General features: G+C 45.8%; 1 protein-coding gene across 1 annotated transcript in view; it reads right to left on the bottom strand.

Annotated features, from left to right (window-relative positions):
* Positions 1–19,449, bottom strand: part of LOC116979314 (sodium- and chloride-dependent neutral and basic amino acid transporter B(0+)-like) — an 83,681-nt gene that overhangs the window by 37,636 nt on the left and 26,596 nt on the right. The window contains exons 5-7 of the mRNA XM_033030921.1: positions 18,144–18,282; positions 10,277–10,409; positions 2,879–3,019 (exon numbers count right to left, since the gene is read on the bottom strand). Coding sequence (XP_032886812.1) covers positions 2,879–3,019; positions 10,277–10,409; positions 18,144–18,282 — 413 coding nt within the window. The remainder of the gene's footprint in view (positions 1–2,878; positions 3,020–10,276; positions 10,410–18,143; positions 18,283–19,449) is intronic.

The raw sequence follows: 19,449 nt of genomic DNA, 5'->3' as shown, positions 1-19,449 counted from the left end.
AGTGCTTGGTTGGCTTGATTTAACACGTGCTATAACCAGCCTCTCGAAGCATTTCATGATGGTCCACTGGATGGTAATCAAAAAGGCATGGCATCTTGCTTTTCTTTGTTCTCGGGATGATAGTGGTTTTCTTAAAGCAAGTGGATACCTCCAAGCTTATGGAGAGATTAAAGGTGTCCATGAACATTCCTGCTACTTGTACATGCAGTTCCTAAGGAAGCGACCAGGAACTCCATCAGAGCCAATTATTTTCTGTGGGTTCACCCTCAGGAAGGCCGATTTAACTTCTGCAATAGTGACCATGGGAAAAGGCACACTCAAGTCTGACATGACAGATGTCATTCACCCTGTTGGCTTTCTCAAAGCAAGCATAGAATGTATTAAGTTCATCAGGGAGTTCCCCACTATTGCCTGTGATGCTGCCTGAATTGGATGTGGGTAGACAATTGGTTATCAGAGAGCAAAGAGGGGGAATGAATTCTCTGGTTGACAGGCTGTGACTAGTCGGCTGACTTAGAGATTGGTACTTGAACCTCAGCTATTCACAATCTGTATCAACAGTTTGATGATGGGATCAAGTTTACTGGTCATAAGCAGATTGAGAGTATGAATGGTGATACATGTACAAATGTGGCAATGGGGAAATGGACCATGAATGGTAAATTAAATTTCATGTTTATAAATGTGAGGTCTTACATGTTGGTGTACAAAATGTAAAAATAAATATTTTTTGAAATGGTAGGAGATTTCTATTATGTTCTAAGAACCTGAGGTGTCCTTGTACAAGGTGTTGAAGACCAATGGAGGAGGAGCCATCTTGGTGAACGGCTGCTAGCCAGCAGCCGTCCATTTTAAATCCGTTTTTTTTATAGTTTTTACTGAGTTCTGTTTTTTGTTTGTAGGGGATATGGTCTTTTTAATGTGGGGGGTAGGTGTAAACCTAATTTCTAGGTCCCTACCTGGTCGGTGTGGCAGTTTCTTCTCCGGGCTGCCCGTCGATCCGTCCTCGTGGCCTACCTGCGGGCTTGGAGCGCCGTTTCCTGGCGGGAAACGCCCAGCACCTCGGCCTCGGCGGCGGCACGGCATTGGAGCGCTGGAGCGGAGCGGAGCGGAGCGGGCGATGCCTTGCCTGGGTCGCCGCGCTGGAGCTCTGGCGAGCTGGACCGCCGAGAGCAACAACTCCGGGCTGCGGGCTGCGGAGAGGCGGCGCCGACTTTGTCATCTGGAGCCTGTGAGCTCCAAACCGGCGCGGCCTTGTCGGCTTCGGCAGCTGCGGGCTCCAACCAGAAAGCGGCCGTTCCAAGTGGCCCAGCCGCCGAAAGGACTCTCCCGACGCCGGGGCAAGACCACCCGGTGAGAACGGCCAGGGACATCGGGCCTCCGTAGAGGCAATTGCGGTGGCCTCAATAGGCCTGACTTTGGGGTGAACATGGGGTGGGGACTGGACATTGTGCCTTCCCCCATAGTGCTATCCACTGTGGGGGGATGATTTTTTTTGTCTAACTGTAGTCTTGTAGGTCTGTGTCCAAGATGGCTGCCGTGAAGGGAGAGTGGACGCTGGCACGAATTGGTTGCCGCTGCTCTCTCTTCACACTGTGTTTTTGATTTTCTGTTTTTGGATTGAATTCTGTTTTTAATTTGTGTCTCTGTGATGTCTTTATTATTTGTTATATTCCGATTATATGTTATTCCGATTAAATGTCTATTATTGTTATGTCTGTATTCTTTCTTTATGTCCTGCACGGAGAGGACGCTGGCGCTGTTTGTTCGCCGCTTCTCCGTTTGCTATTGTCTGTTACTATTGTAAAGCGACTTTGAGTCTTAGAAAAGCGCTATAAAAATAAAATTTATTATTATTATTATTAATGTGCAGAATGCATCAAGCAATGAGAGAAAGTGAAATCTCAGTTTGAACATTGATTCCCTGAACATGAATTTAGAAGACTGAGGGGGCATCTTATAGAAACTTACAAAATTCTTAAGGGGTTGGACAGGCTAGATGCAGGAAGATTGTTCCCGATGTTGGGGAAGCCCAGAACAAGAGGTCACAGTTTAAGGATAAGGGGGAAATCTTTTAGGACCGAGATGAGAAAAACATTTTTCACACAGAGAGTGGTGAATCTCTGGAATTCTCTGCCACAGAAGGTAGTTGAGGCCAGTTCATTGACTATATTTAAGAGGGAGTTAGATGTGGCCCTTGTGGCTAAAGGGATCAGGGGGTATGGAGAGAAGGCAGGGATGTGATACTGAGTTGGATGATCAGCCATGATCATATCGAATGGCGGTGCAGGCTTGAAGGGCCGAATGGCCTAATCCTGCACCTATTTTCTATGTTTCTATGGAGGACATCCCAAGGAGTCAATGAGCAAATAATGATCTATTATTTCCCTCACTCTGGTAAAACAAATTTTGCGGCAAAGGTACTATAGCTAACAGCAGGACACGGCTCATTGGACACTGCAATGGTTAGGCCTAACCAGCTAGATAATTCAGCATTACCAAATCTGTTCCAATCTTCAGGAAAGATAAAGGGAATGGTGATGAAAGGGGTCAAAAGATTCAGGGGGAAAAAATCATTGCATCCTACTCATGTCTCCCAATCCCATTCAGCTCCATGCTATCTCTTCCATTGCAAATCTTCCCCATCCTTTATGTTAACAAGACCACAAACTAGCCTGTCAGAAATCACCACAAGGGCTCGATTATAATTTACATTATAACTGTTTTATTTTACAGGAAATGACTGATATTAGTTTTCCCACATTTGAAGCAAAATGATGAAGTTGCATTGCGATTTCAAATTGAATTTCCAAAGAACACAAAAAAATGAATTGAAACATGAAATAATCCTATCACAGTATAATCCTGATGAGATTACCTCAGCATCAGCCAGTTTTGAGAAGTCTGATTGGCTTCCAATGTAGAATTCAATCCCTTTATGTGCTCCCTCCAGGGTTAGTCCTCGGATGAGAAGTACGGTCAGAAGCACATAAGGGAAGGTAGCAGTGAAATAAACCACCTGTACATGGAGAAGGGTTATTAGATTATCGAGTGGTTAGTACAATTTCAACATCATTGAATTCCATTAAATGGCAGGAATGGAAGAATGGTACCCGGACGGGGCGTCGAAGGACGAGAAGCCAAAGCGAAGAAGTGTAAGCCAAGCTACCGAACGGAAACAACGCCGAAAAGCCAAATAACCGAATGGACGTGACGCCGAAAAGCCAAATAACCTAACGGACGCGACGCCAAAAAGCCACATAACCGAACGGACACAACGCCAAATAACCTAACGGACACGACACCGAAAAGCCAAATAACCGAATGGGCACAACGCCAAAAAGCCAAATAACCAAACAGACGCGACGCCAAAAAGCCAAATAACGGACATGACGTCTCTGGGGACGGGATTTGTCCGAGACCTTATCAGCGATTGGTCCAGACCCCCGCGTCCATCACATCATTGGCCAGGGGAGAAGGGAAGATGAGGGGGTGGGGATTAATTTTCCTTCGCCACATTTGGACTTTCCTCAATATTAAATAGAACCCCGTGTGATTGGAACTTTCGGTTGATTTAACAAAATGATAATCCAAATTGGTTTCATAGATGTTTACACCAACAGTAACGCTGCAACAATTATATTTTGACAACCACAATACATACACTACCGTGCATCTTGAAGGCCAGTGGTCCTTTGGGTGTGAATCGAGAAACCAGACAAAAAGTATATTACTTTTTTTGAAGAATATCTTAGCTCCCTGAGTCAATTCAGTGATATGACATTACTGGTCGTTTTGCGCTCGGCGATTTCCTTTGGGTTGGAAAAGTGGGTCAGTGTAGAGAAAACCTTTAGCAAATGCATTGGGCGAAATTAAACAAATTTCGGTACCAGCTTTTGTCTGATCTAACCGACCGCATCAACTATATTCTACTTTCCAATAGGAAATACACTCAGGGCGATAGGGGAAATTGTTAAAAATATTCCACAGAGATACAAAGTGTAAATTGGTTATTGCATGTGAACCAATCATAGTGGAATATCATCTCTAACCCCACCTTACTGTATGATTCTTACCAACACCCACTTCCTACACTGGTCAGTCTTGGAAGCGGTAACGATGAACTAACAACTAACGACCTGCTGTAACGCTATAATATGGGAACTGATTAAAGATGATCTTGAACTCCAGATTGTACAGTTTGCTTATTTACATGGTGTCATTAAGTTTGGACTATCCCATCTGACCACGTCCACCACCAGCCGATCCTTTCGCTCCACCACTACTGTTCCAGCCGTCTGCTGCCGTGGCCACCACCAGTTCCAGCATGTCCCTTACTCCACCATGACCGGCGGCTATGACTAACAACAACACTACCTCTCCCGCATGCTCCCCCTGTCGGTCCCCTGCTGCTTTCTCACTTCCGGGTTCATCTCCTCCCTCTAACTTTTCTGGCGAAGGGAGAGAAGGCTTGGTCCATACGCGTTCGGTGTTTGTAGTCTGTTGAAACCCGTCAGGTTTATGGTCTTCTTAGAGTCAAGCTGTTCGCTTGATGGAGCAACAATTTCAGACACTCGACAGGCATGTATTGCTTGCTGAAGGGTTAAATCAGAATTCCACAGTAACTCAGTCCTGAGTTTCTGATCAGCCATGCCCGATACCAGTTTGTCACGTATTAATTTATTCGTCATGATTTGGAAACGACATCTTTGAGCCATGTATTTTAAATCTCAAATAACTCTCTAGAGACGGTGTCCTGGGCTCACCAGCCCAACGCCTGATGTCCAGAACAACGAGACCACCAATGCCAATTGCCCATCAGAAGCTGGTGACACAGGTGCTGAAGCCAGCCACGATCCAGAAGCGCATCCAGGAGAAACACGACATCCAGAAACGATCACATGACAAGTCCAGCAAACCAATTAAACCACTACTCCGGACCAAGTCATCCGTTTGCAAACTACTGTGGGACATTCCCGTCTAGGTTGCGTTGTTGGCCCGTCCAAAGAACCCCGATCCTACCTTGTTAACATCGATGGCGCCTTGTACCGTTGGAGCCGCCAACACTTGCTGGCTGTGAAGAAACAACGTCCACCATCAGCCGATCCTTTCGCTCCACCACTACTGTTCCAGCCGTCTGCTGCCGTGGCCACCACCTGTTCCAGCATGTCCCTTATTCCACCACAACTGGCAGCTATGACTAACAACAACACTACCTCTCCCGCATGCTCCCCCTGTCGGTTACCACGTGTGTCCCCTGCTGCTTTCTCACTTCCGGGTTCACCGCCTCCCTCTAACATTTCTGGCGAAGGGGGAGAGGGCTTGGTCCGTACGCGTTCGGGCCGTATTAGTAGACCGACTGGCAGATATGGCGAGTATGTTTGAATTCTAGCTGCATGTGTGTTTAACTATATTCACTCTTTACGGGGAAGGATGTAGATTGGTTATTGCATGTGAACCAATCATAGTAGAATAGCATCACTAACCCCACCTTACTGTATGATTCATATTAACACCCACTTCCTACACTGGTCAGTCTTGGAAGCGGTAACGATGAACTAACAACTAACGACCTGCTGTAATGCTATAATATGGGTACTGATTAAAGATGATCTTGAACTCCAGATTGTACAGTTTGCTTATTTACACAAAGAGTACTTATCAGGGCTGTCACTTAACTTTTTTCCCCTGTTGCCAGCCGGGCAACCTAGGCAGCTTTTTAGGTTGCCAAATGACAGTTTAGGTGGTCATTTAAGATGGCTTGCATGAAGCGTGCGATAATGTGCTCGGACGAAGTGCGTAGTTACCAGTCGGAATTATGCTCAATGAAGCATTCACATATTATTTCTGCTTCAAATAAAATCACAAACTAAACATATTCACCAATCAAGACATGATATATACCACAATGACATACAGCAAAATTATAATACAGTATCTCAACTCTTTTTACACATTGCAATTAATGCAATTTCTATTATTTCTTTCCACTTCCAAACAAAAATGTGGTTGGATTATTCAGCGTACGATCAACCTGTGACAATAATTCCTGGACCATGATAACATATATGCTTAACCATGCACACTACAGATTGATGCAAGCATGTTTTCTGTGAAGGACCGAATATTATCATGACATGGCTTTAGCATGGGTCGTTATTGCTATTGGTACAGAAACACTCTCACTTCCCACATGGTCTTTTAATGGTCTTTTATGGTCTTTTATGGTCTTTTAATGTGGGGGGGTAGGTGTTACTTTATTTATAGGTCCCTACCTGGTCGGTGTGGCAGCCTTTTTTCCGGGCTGCCCGTCGACCCGTCGGCGTGGCCTACCAGCGGGCTTGGAGCGCCGTTTCTTGGCGGGAACCACCCAGCACCTCGGCCTGCGTGGCGGCACTGCATTGGAGCGCTGGAGCGGAGCGGAGCGGGCGATGCCTTGCCTGGGTCGCCGCGCTGGAGCTCTGGCGAGCTGGACCGCCGTGAGCAACATCTCCGGGCTGCGGGTTTGCGGAGCGGAGAGGCGGCGTGCGTAGAGGCGGCAAGGCGGCAGTGACGAGAGCGGGCGCCGACTTTTTCATCTGGAGCCTAGGAGCGCCAAACCGGCGCGGCCTTGTCGGCTTCGGCAGCCGCGGGCTCCAACCAAGTAGCGGCCGTTCCAAGTGGCCCAGCCGCCGAAAGGACTCTCCCGACGCCGGGGCAAGACCACCCGGTGAGAACGGCCAGGGACATCGGGCCTCCGTAGAGGCAATTGCGGTGGCCCCAATAGGCCTGACTTTGGGGTGAACATGGGGTGGGGACTGGACATTGTGCCTTCCTCCACAGTGCTATCCACTGTGGGGGGATGATTTTTTTTTTGTCTAACTAGTCTTGTAGGTCTGTGTCCAAGATGGCTGCCGTGAAGGGAGAGTGGACGCTGGCACGAATTGGTTGCCGCTGCTCTCTCTTCACACTGTGTTTTTGATTTTCTGTTTTTGGATTGAATTCTGTTTTTAATTTGTGTCATTGTGATGTCTTTAATTACTTGTTTTACTCCGATTATATGTTTTTATTCCGATTACTATGTAAGGTGTCCTTGAGATTTTGTATGAAAGGCGCCCATTAAATATAAAATTTATTATTTATTATTATAATTTATCCACAACAAAATATACAGGTTGCAAGGAATTTTCTAAAGGCATTTTATGATAATAGCTGTTAAAACTGACTATACCCATCCGACAGGTTAAACATTACACTAGCTAACAAGAGTTGGCCAAAGGACATAAATGCAGCAAATGTTATTTTAGTAATATTTTTAAAGGTGTCAAGACGCCACATTATCGGGCATTCAGATTAGATGTATGTGTTGTGAACAGCAATGAAGATACCCAGTTTGTAAGCACCAGATTAAAAAAAAATTGTTGGTAAGCGCTGTTTTCATCATTCCCACTTCAGAATTAATGTTAAAATTTCAACTGAAATATCTCCTGACCAAATTTGTGATGTATATAATTACTGTAGAAGTAAAACCTGGATAATTCCAAAATTGGGTTGTGAATGTTGCTCATTAAATAACTACAGTACTGATACTCCATATTAAGAGCATTGATTTGCCGTTAAAATTAATTATGTAATAACGTGTCAACGGTAGCAGTGACAATCGAACACTGCGGATTTAATATTTCACGTGTTCACTATTTAATTAATCCTTCTTTATGGATTAAAACAAATAATAACATTGGGAATTAAAACACATTTGATTGCATTCCGTTATCAAACATAGTCAATGTTCGCTCTGAAGACATTTCTAGCACAATAGGGTCGGGGGGGGGGGGGGTGAATCAGTGCGGGATGGATAGATGGCGGTGGGGGGAGTTGAGAAAGCAATCGGTGCGGAATGGATGTATTGAGGCAGGGGAATTATTGCGTGTTGGTTGGAGTAGGTAAAATTGTGAGGGGAGAGCACAGAGGATGACAGTGGGGTTGAATGGAGGGGATCTGTGCAGTATGGATGGGGGATCAGTACAGGATGAATGGGTGAAGACAAAAATGCTGGAGAAACTCAGCAGGTGTGGCAGCATCTATGGAGCGAAGGAAATGGGCAACGTTTTGGGTCAAGACCCTTCTTCAGACTGATCCACACATTCTTCTTGAATGGATGAATCAGCTCAGGATGGATGTGGGGGGATCAGTGCAGGATGAATGGCGGGGGTCAGTACAGTGTGGATCGGAAGGTCTGGGCAGGATGAATGGGTGGGTCACTACAGGCTGGAAGGGGGGATCACTACAGGATGGATGGGGGATCACTACAGGATGAATGGGTGGTTCAGTACAGGATGGAGGGGGGGATCACTACAGGATGAATGAGGGGATCAGTACAGGATGAAAGGGGGGATCAGTAAAAGATGAATGGGAAGATCAGTACTGAATAGATGGGGGGATCGGTGCACGATAAATGGAGGGGGGGTCAGTACGGGATGAATGGCCGGATCAGTACAGGATGGATGGGGGGGAGCAGTGCAGGATGAATGGGAGGGGCAGTGCGGGATGGATGGGAAGAGGGGTCAGTACAGGATGAATTGGGGGATCAGTGTGGGATTGATGGGGAGTGGCAGGAGAATCAATGCGAGGTGGATAGGGAGATCAGTGCAGGATGAATAGATGGGGGGGGGGGGGTAGATGAGGAGAAGAGCACTCGGGATGTCAGTGAGGACTGAATAGAGGCAGGAATGGGGATCGGTGCTGGATGGATAGGAGGGGTCCCAGGATCCCAGCATCTTTCCCATGCATTACAGCCGTCGCCGACACAAAACGTCATGTTCCTTTTCTCCAGAGATGCTGAGTTACTCCAGTTTTTTCTGTCTATCTTCGGTATAAACCAGTATCTGCAGTGCCAAGCCGGGCAAAATGGCACGGCGTTTAGGTTGCCTGGCAACACTTTGGGTGGTCATTGGCACCCGGGCAACCGTTAATTTCGAGCCCTGCTTGTGAATAGACACAACATACTGGAGTAACTCAGCGGGACAGGCAGCGACTCTTGAGAGAAGGAATGGGTGACGTTTCGGGTCGAGACCCTTCTTCAGACTGAACTGAACTCTCGTTGGTGAGAGTACTTGTGATTGTCTGAAGAAGAATCTCTACCTGTTATGTCACCCATTCCCACCCAGATATGCCTGTCCCGCTGAGTTACTCCAGCTTTTTGTGTCTATCTTCAATTTCAGAGTTAAATAAAAAACAGAGTGCTGGAGGAACTCAGTGGGCCAGGCGGCATATGTGGAGGGAATGGATTAGGAGTTGTTTGGGGCCAGGGTTCTTCAATAGGAAGGAACTGCAGATGCAGTTGTCTTTGCAAATCGCCAAATGTGTGGGAGAGAGAGAGAGAGAGCACGAACTGTGGTTGATCAACGCTTACAAAGATAATCCGCTCTATGATCTTTGGCAGTACAACCCCCCCCCCCCCCACCCCCCCCCCCCTCCGTCTCCCCTGGCCAGTGATGTGATTGACGTGGGGTCTGGACCAATCGCTGACAAGGTCTCGGAAAAATCCCGGAGACGTCATGTCTGTTATATGGCTTTTAGGCGTCATGTCCCTTCGGTTATTTGGCTTTTCAGCATAGTTTCCGTTAGGTTATTTGGCTTTTCGGCGTCGTGCCGTTTGGTTATTTGGCTTTTCGGCATCGCGTCCTTTAGGTTATTTGGTTTTTTGGCGTAGTTTCAGTTCGGTATCTTACCTTCCACTTTTCGCTTCGGCTTCTCGTCCTTCGACGTCCCGTCCGCACACGGGAAGAATAATTGTCAAAGTAATGAATGAAGCAGAAGGAACTAACCACATGGATCAAGTATTTAACATTGAGCTGCAGGATTAGCTAAACTTATATAGCAGAGTCTCATTCTAAACTCTGCCGTGTTTGCAGCTGTGACATATATCAAATGGAAAGCGGAAAATGTGGACAATATATTTGAGTCACGAAACATTGTTCACAGTGTTCTATGCCATTTCTATTCATGCTAAACGTATTTCCCAAGATTTCCACTATAAATGTTCAATCGCTGGCTAGCCTGATTAGCCTTCTTATATCTTAAATCTTTAGAGTGAGGAACTTGTTTCAGGCTTTGGAGAGTTGCTGCTGTTCCATCACAGGGTAAGATCTTCAACTGGCACCTCCCACCCCCACCCCCACCCCCCCACCCCTCCACCCAAAGAGCCAGTGTTTGCAACCAAGATAAATTTGATAATCATGTGGAAATCCGTACTTTTTCACCAGAGTGTGACCCCTATCATCACCAATCCTTTTACCTTTCCCGAAGATTTGATTCCTTTAGACAGGGTGGCCCCAACCATCAGCCAGGCCAGAAGCAGACAGAGAGCCACGTGCCAGACAATCTCCCCCGTTTCATCTATCGACCTTGACCGAAGTAAAACCACCTTACTGAATAAGATGACAAGAGGGAAATTGTTACAGCAAAGGAGTTAGTAAATTTGGGAAACCTGATTTACAGGATTTCTAAAAGCCTTTGACATGATCCCACACAAGAGATTAGTGTGCAAAATTAGAGCACATGTTATTGGGGTGCAGGGTATTGAAATGGATAGAGAACTGGTTGGCAGACAGGAAGCAAAGAGTAGGAATTAATGGGTCCTTTTCAGTGACTATGGGCTGCTGCAAGGCTCGGTGCTAGGACCCCATTATTTCCAATATATATTGATGACTTAGACGAGGGAATTCAATGTGACATCTCCAAGTTTGCGGATGACACAAAGCTGGGTGGCAGTGTGACCTGCGATAAGGATGCTATGAGGCTGCGGGGTGACTTGGATCGGTTGAGTGGCCAAATGCATGGCAGATGCAGTATAAGGTGGATAAATGTGAGGTTATCCACTTTGGGGGCAAGAACAGGATGCAGATTATTATCTGAATGGTGTCAGATTAGGAAAAGGGGAGGTGCAACAAGACCTGGGTGTGCTTGTACATCAGCCACTGAAAGTAAGCATGCAGGTAGAGTAAGCAGTAAAGAAAGCTAATGGCATGTTGGCCTTCATTGCGCAAGGATTTGAGTTTAGGAGCAAGGAGGCCCTACTGCAGTTGTACAGGGCCCTGGTGAGAACGCATCTGGAGTATTGTGTGCAATTTTGATCTATTTTGAGGAAGGACATTATTGCAATTGAGGGAGTGCAGCATAGGCGCACCAGGTTAATTCCCGGTATGGCGAGACTGACATATGATGAAAGAATGGGTCGACTGGGCTTGTATTCACTGGAATTTAGAAGGATGAGGGGATCTTATAGAAACATATAAAAATTTTCATGGATTGGACAGGCTGGATGCAGGAAAAATGTTCCCGATGTTGTGGTAGTCCAGAACCAGGCGTCTCAGTTTAAGAATAAGGGGTAGGCTATTTAGGACTGAGATGAGGATTTTTTTTTTCACCCAGAGAGTTGTGAATCTTTAGAATTCACAGAAGGCAGTGGAGGCCAATTCACTGGATATTTTCAAGAGAGAGTTAGATTTAGCTCTTAGGGCTAAAGGAATCAAGGGAGATGAGGAAAAAGCAGGAACAGGGTACTGATTTTAGATGATTTGCCATGATCATATTGAATGGCGGTGCTAGCTTGAAGGGTTGAATGGCCTACTCCTGCACCTATGTTTCTATGTTTCTAGTTAGAACATAGAATAGTACAGGCCAGGAACAGGGCCCAGTGATCCACAATGTCTGTGCCGAACATGATGCCAAGACCATCTCTTAGTTAAGGTACACAAAAATGCTGGAGAAACTCAGCGGGTGCAGCAGCATCTATGGAGCGAAGGAAATAGGCAACGTTTCGGGCCGAAACCCTTTTTCAGACTCTTAGCTCTTAGCTCCATCTCTTAGCTAGCTGCCTGCACATATTCCATTCCCTACATATCCATAAGCCTGTCCAAAAGCCTCTTAAATGCCACTATCATATCTGTCTCCACCCCTGGCAGCACTTTCCCTGCTGCAAATAGTGGTTCTTGGTTCTTGGTTTCTTGGTCCTCCAAAATATTCCAAATAGAATTTAAACTGGAGGTGGTGAAGGGAGGGCTTAAGCCAGAAAGGGTTATTGGGAAGAAAGAGCTACTTTAAATTTAGTTGTATCTGGTTGGGTAACTATAGTTGGGTGGAGATTATTCCATGCTTTAATTGTGCGGGGGAAGAACGAATTGCAGTATACATCTGTCTTTGTAGCTGGGATCACAAATTGGATCGAATGCCCTCGTCTGCTCTCTGCCCTCTGGCCTCTGCCCAGTCCATCACAGGTTCTGACCTGCCCACCATCGAAGGGATTTACAGGAGTCATCATCAGTCACCCACACCGCCCTGGCCACACACTCATTTCACTCCTGCCACCATAAAGAAGATATAGGAGCCTGAAAACTAATGTCCAGGTTCAGGAACAGCTTCTTCCCTACAGCCATCAGGCTATTAAATGCCACTATCATATGTGCCTCCACGCATATATATATATATATATATGTATATGCTTTTGTTCTTGTTTATCATATTGTTTACAGAATACTATGTTTACCTTTTCTGTTGTGCTGCTGCAAGTAAGAATTTTATTGTTTTATCTGGGACATGTGACAATAAAACACTCTTGGCTCTTGACAGGTACTCTCCATTTTACTTCGGAGTCACGTGAGTGACTACGTGAAGACCCCGCCAGCATGCATGCGCGACATATCCTCTCCCGCGCCAAAGTTTAAAAACGGGACCTACAGGTAAGTTCTCTTATCTGAGGTCGTATTTCTTTCCCTTGTTGTGTTTTCTGTTCTAGCAACAATGGACAAGGGGAAGAAGTCGAAGAGGGTCGCGTCTCGTGTGGCTGTGGGGGACCGGCTGCGAAAGTTCCGGCAGTCGAGGGCGACCAGCGGCACCTTGACCGCAGTCTCTGCGGTCCGTAGTCACCGAAGCTAATCCTGCTCAGCTGAGTCCAGCACCGCGAGCTGCACAGCCCAAACCAGCGCAGCGGACTGGAGGCAAAGCCAAGCAGAAGTCGGTCCGGCCGGTTGATTCGGATGAGTAGGGCCAGGAAGCCTCGCTGTCGGGGAGCAGTGGAGGTGACCGCCTTTCCCGCATGGAACGGTTGATGGAGCAAATGCTCCAACGTGACATGCTCCGGGAGATGGAGTATGGTCACCATGAGGGTCATCGTACACCCATAACAGCCTTACCCAGGGCTGATCAATGCATCTCCCTCGACAGAGGTGAGCATTGCGGGCCAGGGCTGGGCTGGCCCTGAAGAAGGGGACATGGCTGAAGAAACCGGCGGTGTGCTGGGGGTGCAGGATCCAAAAGAGCTGCTGGGAGTGGTCACCAAATTTGCGGTGCCACCGCAATCAGGACAGCCGTTGCAGACCAAGCTGGCGGCCAGCATCGACTACCTGTCTTTCCATCCACTACAGGAACAGGTACAACGAAACTACGGAGAGGTATATGCCTCCTGAGAACTGTATTTCGTTAAATGTCCCTGCAGTAAACAGTGTGATCTGGGGGTACATTGGGGTTGGCATAAGAACCCAGGAGGTCAAACTGCAGAAGATTCTGAAGCTTCTGACATCGGGCATAACGGCGTTCGCTTATTCCGTCGATGGTACAAAGATGACGACACTCAGCAGGATACACTGGCACTGCTCTGCAATACTCAGTACGAGATAAATTGCCTAAGAAAGAGCGCAATAAAACCTGCACTAAACCCCAAATTTGCAGGGTTGTGTAAAACAGCTGCAACACAACCACAAATACTGCTATTTGGGGGAAACTTGTCAAAACAAGTCAAGGAGCTTGATGAAGAGGCTAAAGCCGTTGGGCTCATGAGGGCGTCATCAGGAACGAGCAATACCACACACCCCAGACGGCAGCACCCCTATGCACCCACCAGCAGGCATCGACACCAGGATGCTGGTGAAAGCATGAGGGCCGCGCAGCAACCAGAAAGGTCTTTTTTAGGCCAAGGCCCAGGGCGACCCTCATGGAAAATGCGCCTACCCCGCACTCCGGCGCCTCATCCACAGAAGAGGCAGATGCCGAAGAAGTGAATGTGTCACCGGTAACCATGGAGGTAGGTGGGTCTGGTTCCTTCCAAAATATAAAAGGTGTAGGTCCTGTACTAACAGGGGGAAGGTTACACATGTTTTGGGAGGCATGGAGGTCTATTACTACTGATAATTATATACTACAAAGTATTCAGGGATATGAAATTGAGTTCATCCAAAAAGGCATGCCCCCAGTTCAACATGTGCCTAACCGAGAGTTTGTACTCTCACAACAGGAGAAATTGGAAGGACATGCAGAACTGGGGAGGTTATATGCCAAAGGAGTAATAGAGAGATCGGAACATGACTCTCTAGAATTTGTATCCAAAATATTCATGAAAACCAAAAAAGATGGTGGATGTCGCATCATCATTTACTTAACAAAACTGAATACTTTTGAAAAGTATATTCGCTTCAAAATGGAAACATTTGTTTCTGCCAAACAATTAGTTTCTGAAGGATACTTCATGGCATGCATCGATCTAAAAGATGCATACTATTCAGTGCCCATACATAAGGATCATCGTCGATACCTAAAATTTAACTGGATGGGGCAACAATGGCAGTATAAAGCATTGTCTCATGGGTTAACATCAGCCCCAAGACTATTTACCAAGATATTAAAACCGGCCTTGGCAATACTCAGGAAACAAAAACATATTGTCATGGCATATCTTGATGATATATTAATTCTGGGGGAAACCCTGGAACTAGCTAAATCAGCAGTCTTAGCTACCAAACATTTGTTGGAAAAACTGGGGTTCATCGTCCATCCAGATAAATCTAAGTTGACGCCATCCAAAAGTCTTTGCATCTAGACTTAATCACCAGTTACCGACATATGTCGCTTGGGAACCAGTCCTTGGGGCAGCAGCGATGTACGCTTTCTCACTGGATTGGGGAAAATTGTCTTTCTGTGCTTTTCCCCCCTTCTGCCTCATCAGTCGGGTTCTACACAAAATACAAATGAACTCAGCATCAGGTATTTTGGTAGTACCCGATTGGCCTACTCAGCCATGGTTCCCTGTGGTCCTCGACGGTCTCGGAACCATATATGTCCATCGTTAAACGATCAGATCTTTTAGTCCATCCTGTAACGGGTGAGTCATCCATGCCATGACAGGATCAATCTGTTGGTTTGCAGAATCTAAAGAGACCATTGCTGGATCTGGGACTAACGGACAGGACCATGAACATGATCACGGCGGCCTATCGAGAGTCAACAAAGAAGCAATACCTCTCGAGTATAAGAAAATGGGAATTGTATTGGTCAAGGACTGGTGTAGCGTATAATACAGCTACAGTTACCAATGTCCTGGAATTCCTGTCCAGCCTTCATTTTGATGAAGGACTGAGCTACAGCGCTATCAATTACACGAGGATTGCCCTGTCAGCATAGTTGTGGCAGGCACCAGTTGAGCATTCCATGGGATCCCACCCTCTAGTTGCTAAACTCATGAGGGGCATTTACAACACGAACCCTCCTAGAGCGAGGTACTCCCAGATATGGGACGTCAGTGTTGTACTAACATTGCTCAGGGGTTGGTCACCAGCAATGTCCCTGTCCCTGGAAAAGCTCACGTTAAAAACAGTTATGCTGATGGCACTGGTCTCAGCTCAAAGGGTCCAGTCCCTACATAAACTGAGACTGGACAATATGATGGTATCAACAGACAAGATAAACTTTCGGATCTTGGAGTTGGTTAAACAAAACAGACCAGCAACATCAGGACTGAATTTGGAATTCCGGGCATACCCATCAGATATCCGACTATGTGTTATGACTCACCTTCTGCTATATCTTAAGTCTACTAAAACCTTAAGAGGTAGTGAATTGGCGCTATGGGTCAGCTATAAACAGCCTCATGGCAGGGTATCAGCACAGACCATCTCTAGATGGCTCAGACAGGTTTTGGGAGCTGTTGGGGTGGATACTGACATTTTAAAATCTCATTCCACCAGGGCAGCAGCAACATCGGCAGCTAGAGACATGGAAGTGCCTATGGACCATATCCTGGCTACAGCAGGGTGGTCTAGAGAGAAGACCTTCCAACTCTTTTATAATAAACCGATCACCAAACCTGCGGTGTTTGCAGAAACAATTTTGAATTCTGTTATATAATTTATCCCAAGGGATCATTATTTTTGTTAAAATAAATTGTTTTGTTTGAATTTTGATTCATGTCTGAATACGATAACCTACTTCCTCCCTTGGACGACTATGGCAGTGAGTGAAGCATGGACTCGTTCCACGCATGAAATCACAGATCTTTAAAATCTTCATGTAGTCACTCACGTGACTCCGAAGTAAAATAGTAAGATTAAACGAGAACTTATCAGTTTGAAGATTGATCTTTATTTTATGAGGAGTTACGTCGAGGGATTACGTACTCTCCACGCCCACCCTCCATCATAAAGGTCAACTGGTATTCTAGTTCTTCTTATCTTACTATGTTTATTTCATTTACTGTTGTCTGTGATTTCACACCGCTGCTTTGAAGAATGTCGTGCATGCGTGCTGGCGGGGTCTTCACGTAATCCCTCGACGTAACTCCTCATAAAATAAAGATCAAACTTCAAACTGGTAAGTCTCGTTTAATCTTACTATTTTATGTGTGTGTATATTAAAAAACAACTTGCTCTGCACATCTCCTTTAAACCTCACCCTTCTCACCTTAAAATTATGCCTTCTAGTATTTGATATTTCCATCCTGGAGAAAAAGGTTCTGACTGTCTACCTTTTAGATGCATCATAGGAATTTGAAGGAGCCAGTGAATGTCTCTGGGATTTTTCTCAATTAGAGTACACCAGATGTTGATTCGTCAGTGACATAAAGTGAACCAAGACTCTGAGAGGAAGTAAACCCCTGTTTATTGAGGGCTTCTGCTTCCCTTCACTTCACGAACCAAGATCTCCACAGCTGACTTCCGATGGTAACGTTGGGGTTTGTGGTTGCTACGGTAAAAGTCAGCATAGTACCAGGTGTCAATGTCGATAAGGCTGCATCATAGACTTAGTCTGCGCTTCACTGGATCAATGGGGAGGTGTTAATGAGGTCGGCCACAGTGGTGCAGCAGTAGAGCTGCTGCCTTATAGTGTTTGCAGCGTCGCAGACCCGGGTTTGATCCCGACTACGGGTGCAGTCCGTGCTGAGCATGTATGTTCTCCCCCTGACCGCGAGGGTTTTCTCCGAGATCTTCGGTTTCCTCCCACACTCCAAAGACATACAGGTATATAGGTTAATTGGCTTGGTGTATGAGCAAATTGTCCTCAGTGTGTGGGTAGGGTAGTGTTAATGTGCGGGGGTCGGTGCGGACTCGGTGGGCCTAAGGATCTGTTTCTGCGCTGTATCTCTAAACTAAACTAAACTAAACTACACCTCCGTCCTCGGTATTGTTTTTTCAGTGCAAACCAACTTAACGAAGGGCAGGGTTCAAATGAGATGTGTGGGGTAAGATTTTGCACAGAATGCAGTGGGTGCCTGTAGAGTGCTGCCAGGGGTGGTGGTGAAGGCAGGTACGATAGTGCCGTTTAAGAGGCTTTTAGATAGGTACGTGCATATGCTGGGAATGGAGGGGTATAGATCATGTGCAGGCAGAAGAGATTAGTTTACCTTGGCATCATGGAACATCAGACATGGTAGGCTGAAGGGCCTGTTCCTATGCTATAATTTTTCTATGCTTTACCTAGCTAACTGATTTAACAATTTGCACTATCATTTCCAGTAAGTTCCTCAGATCAAGAGGTTAAATAAAATCAAGAGGCTATTCACTGCTTGCACAAACTGACCCTGACAAGAACGATGGATAATATGAACAATGTAACATTTACAAACACTGATAATGATCATTTTACGTAAAGAGGAGAAAATTAAAACACTTCACAATGTCTACACAGCATAAATACATTTGAAAAAATCCTTGGGTTAAAATCAAGATGTTATTAACTCCTGTGATGGTATTCAGTAACAGACCCAAGATGCAAATAAACCTCAATCCAAATGAAATTCCCATCCTCACTCATTCAACCAACCAGACATATACCCAGTGATCCTCCCCAGGAAGAGGCTGTTCAGGTGAACAGTGCCGTGCTCTGCAAAAATTACTTACTCCCAGTATTGTTCACCTGGACCCTGGTGAGGAACATGGATTTCAGATCCATTTGAACACGTTTTATTGTTTGCCTGCAGCCAGGTTGTATTAACGACTTCAGAATATCCGCTGTCCAGAGTGAGGTTGCAGAGCGGATCTGAAAAACATGGGGTATGGATGAAAAGAACATTTCTTTGGAAAAAATATTCATTTCTAAATAATAAACGGGGTCATTATTGTTGAATCAGTCTGATCCCTGTTATCAGGTGAGCGAGCGTTCAGAAGACTCAGACATAGAGTCTCTCAGTAGATCCTGCTCTGCTGAGATTGTAAGGGTTAATGCGGTAGCAGCCATTTTATTCTAGCTATAGCCGACATTTTAAGTCAAACATATTAATTTAGTAAAAACAGGCTTTGCAGACTGACCTTCACTATGCTAGAGAAACACTGACAAGAAATAGTTTCTCTGAGGTTGGACATTCTGATACCTTATCACACAATAGTGCCTTCTTGTTTCTGCAGCTGCCTATACTCCATAATAACTCCCATGTGCTCCTTAACACAATTAAAGGAAGCCTATTATGTCTTTTTACACCATGACTTTTTTATGTGTCTATGGAAAAATACTACATGTACCTTAAGCTGTTTTATTCGGTATAAATAGTGCTTGTACTTCTGTGTATACTTTGAGAGGGCGATCGCGGGCGCTTGAGTGAACTTCGGTACATTCAAGTATCTGTGTCCCTCTCCCATCATGATGTTAAAGTAAAGGCTTTTGACTGAGACGTGTCTTTTGAATTATTTTACAGTCTGCTAAACTTTCACAAGATCACCCTGTCTGTGATCCTCTAATGTTAATAGTCCGAATCTGAATATAAAGAATTCTGAGCAAGTACAGCCAGAAGGAAGCCATCGGGTTAGGCATGCCTGTACTGGCTCCACATTTCCACTTTTTTTTCTGTAATGGGCCTGTCCCTCTTAGGCGACTGCAGGAGACTATGCAGTCGCCACATGGTCGCTACATGTTCGCGGATGGTTGCCGGGGAGTCGCCTTCATGGTCATAAGGAGTTCCCGCATTCTGGGAACTAGTCACGGCCTCATTATGGTCGCCGTGAATTTTTCAACATGTTGAAAAATTAGTGGCGACTAGTATGAAGCCGCCATGGAGAGTAGCGAGAATTCTCGAGCCGTAGGTGGGTCGCCAGGAGGTCCTTATGGGATGTCAGGAGGTCGAAGGTTCTTGTAGGTTGTAGCCGGTGCTGAAAGGTGAATTTCATTGGCTCATTGAGGAAAAAAAGCTAAGCAGTAGTTTTCAGAACCAAG

The sequence above is a fragment of the Amblyraja radiata genome, chromosome 12 (genome assembly GCF_010909765.2).
Source record: "Amblyraja radiata isolate CabotCenter1 chromosome 12, sAmbRad1.1.pri, whole genome shotgun sequence".
In the NCBI taxonomy this organism is placed as follows: Eukaryota; Metazoa; Chordata; class Chondrichthyes; order Rajiformes; family Rajidae; genus Amblyraja; species Amblyraja radiata.
Note: the sequence above shows the minus strand (reverse complement) of the source record. Positions and strands in the feature narration are given on the sequence as shown.